Raw genomic sequence first — 2616 nt, 5'->3', positions numbered from 1 at the left:
AGAGACAAAAGCAGCAGGTAAAGCATGTGCAAAGCCACTCCAAGCTAGAAATAATGCAGGAGTAAGGTAATGGCTTAATGGATTCGGAGAGTATTATGTTATTCAATCACTCCCTTGGATTGTTGTCTTAAATAGATTTAACCAAGCTTATATTTTCTCTACCAACCAACCAACCCACCAACCAATACCACCAACACTACGCATGCATACACCATCAACACCACCATCACATAAAAAATATTATAATTATATATTTTAAGGTTTGTGTTAGGGTTAGAGTTAGGGTTTGTGTGTAACAGTTTGTATCAGTGTGTATCAGTATGTACGATATCATCTAATTAAAAAAAAAGCAAAGTATATATATTACCTGTGACGACAAAAACCGTCTCCTATATGCCTCCTGAGCCTCCTGAGGTAGAGTCGACATGAATTGTGTGAACTCCAATACGATCTGCTCCCGACGCCTCCGTTCTTCCTCTAGAGCCTGCTGATATGTTGTTTGCTGCGACAGGCGATCTTCAATCGCTTTTAATCGCTGCTCCATCGAGTCTTGATATGAACTGCTTCCTGGTGTTCCTTGTGGTGCTGCAGACTCGTAGGTGCTACTAGACTCGTGCGGCCTCTGCTCGGATCCTCTCCACCGATATCTGTTCTTCCTACTAGGTCCAATGACCGTCTCGATGATGGAGTCCTCATCCTCTCTACTTAGCCGGGCAGGAGTGTTAGAACAGACCTGAGACTGAGTCAATTGCTCCTCTACCTTGGCATGTAATTTTTCCTGCGATATATCAAAACAACCCGGGCAAGTCGACTTAATAATGATGCATTGATATGAAATTGAATATATAAATGACAGTTACTTACAGCCAGATCCTTATTCTTTGCTTTCTTCTCTTCATTGGCGTAATTCGGGCTCCAGGAAGTCAGAATACGATCTGCAAAATGTCTGAGATCTCCCCTTCCCTGTTTTATTCAAATATATCATTAACCTATAACACGTAAATTATACTCAACGTAAAAGCTAATATATTATATACCTCAAGCTCTAATTGATGATAATGCTGGCTGAATGTCCTGGAGCCCCCGTGATGCTCGTAACTGCGAGGCGCATTGCGATTCCTCTTTGCTATTTCAGCTTGAGCCTGCAAAACAATGTCAATTCGAAACAATATAGAAATTCAAACAATAAATTAAAAATATATACTTCAATAATACCTAAATTTCATCCGTGTCCCAGTAACTGCAAAGTGCAAAAAAATCTACTCCATCCACACGCGTGTCAAGATGCCAGTATCGCTCCCAATCTTCTGTTATTTGGACAAAATATTTTTTCTTTACCTCAAACCGCCATCTCTTGAACGATACATTGATTTGCCCGAAGCAGTACGTCCAGGCACAAATATTATCGTCAAGAAAGAAAAATCGCTTCAGCATATAAAGAAAAAGTAGATACAAATCAGTGTATTAAATATAATAATAAACTAATAACTAATAATGATGAAAATTAAAATAAATGATTCACATATATATATCTCCAACAAGCCACCAGCGCATCAATCCGCTGTGATTTCCACGTCAAAAATATGTTGAAGAAATCGTGTCTCCTGACTAAAGCGGCAAGGAAATTGTTGAAAGCATTGGCAAAGGCCCCAACAGGCACTCCGTTTTCCCATCGGATCACAGCCCTCCGATTAATATCAGGGATGAGGTTCGATTCCTTAGTAGCATTGCGGCCGCGTCTAGGAGGTCGCCTGGTACCTGCGAAACAAAGAATCGAATGAAACAATGAATCAATCTATATTTCCAAAAAAAATTAAAATAATAAGCGATAAACTATAAAAATTTATTCATACCTTTTAGTTCAAGGCATCTACGCTTTGCTTGTTCGTACCTTTGCTGCGCGATGGGGCGCATAGCATGATAAGAATCCCAATCATCCCTCACCTTGGCGGGACCGTGGACTCGCTGATCCGGAATAGAATCTGGCGGTAGTGCCGCAGCTTCTAAAGCTACGCTATACGGCTCAAATCTCCTCTCCTCCAATACATCTGCATGCGGTGGCGGTGGTATCTCCGCATGCTGTGTAGGATCAGCCTGTGTCTCCACGTCATGTGGAGCATCTCCGCGTGATGTGTCCTGTGGCTGCGAGTCATGTGTAGCATCTCCTCCTCCTGTGTAGTAAATGTTAAAAAAATATTAGGCTCATGTTAATAGTTTATAGAAATGTACAAATATAACAAATAAATAAAAATACCTGACGTAGAGGCATGTGCGTCGCCTCCAGAATGTCTACCAAATAGTCTCTCAAGCGCACGTAATCCTTTTGTCATCTGTACTTTGAAAACATAATGAATATCCAACAATAGTATATAATGCAAATAATTAATAAAATAGCACATGGCAACAGAATCGCGTGTACATGATGTAATACATAACACACCGTGATACATGATAACCGGTTAAATAGACAATAATGTAATACATGACACACCGTGATACATGGTAACCGGTTAAACAGATAATATAAAGGTAATAATATAATACATAACACATCCACATGATAACCAGTCAACCAGATAATATAAAGGTAATAACATAATACATGACACATCGTGA

At 39.8% G+C, this 2616-nt stretch overlaps 1 protein-coding gene across 1 annotated transcript; it reads right to left on the bottom strand.

The window, feature by feature from the left end:
• Positions 1132 to 2330, bottom strand: LOC109847849. Its single transcript, XM_020417085.1, has 4 exons — positions 2255 to 2330; positions 1854 to 2171; positions 1540 to 1758; positions 1132 to 1142 (listed from the first exon to the last, which is right to left on the bottom strand). Exons 1-4 carry the CDS (start codon positions 2328 to 2330, stop codon positions 1132 to 1134), a joined length of 624 nt encoding a protein of 207 aa, XP_020272674.1.

Source organism: Asparagus officinalis, chromosome 7 (genome assembly GCF_001876935.1).
Source record: "Asparagus officinalis chromosome 7, Aspof.V1, whole genome shotgun sequence".
Taxonomy (NCBI): domain Eukaryota; kingdom Viridiplantae; phylum Streptophyta; class Magnoliopsida; order Asparagales; family Asparagaceae; genus Asparagus; species Asparagus officinalis.
Note: the sequence above shows the minus strand (reverse complement) of the source record. Positions and strands in the feature narration are given on the sequence as shown.

What these genes read in the sequence shown, in the direction of transcription:
- LOC109847849 (XM_020417085.1), bottom strand. Translation starts at nt 2,330, where the DNA reads ATGACAAAAGGATTACGTGCGCTTGAGAGACTATTTGGTAGACATTCT. An exon ending in CGCACATGCCTCTACGTCAG is followed by an intron (nt 2,172 to 2,254) that starts GTATTTTTATTT and finishes TTTACTACACAG; the next exon opens with GAGGAGGAGATGCTACACAT. An exon ending in TAGATGCCTTGAACTAAAAG is followed by an intron (nt 1,759 to 1,853) that starts GTATGAATAAAT and finishes TTTGTTTCGCAG; the next exon opens with GTACCAGGCGACCTCCTAGA.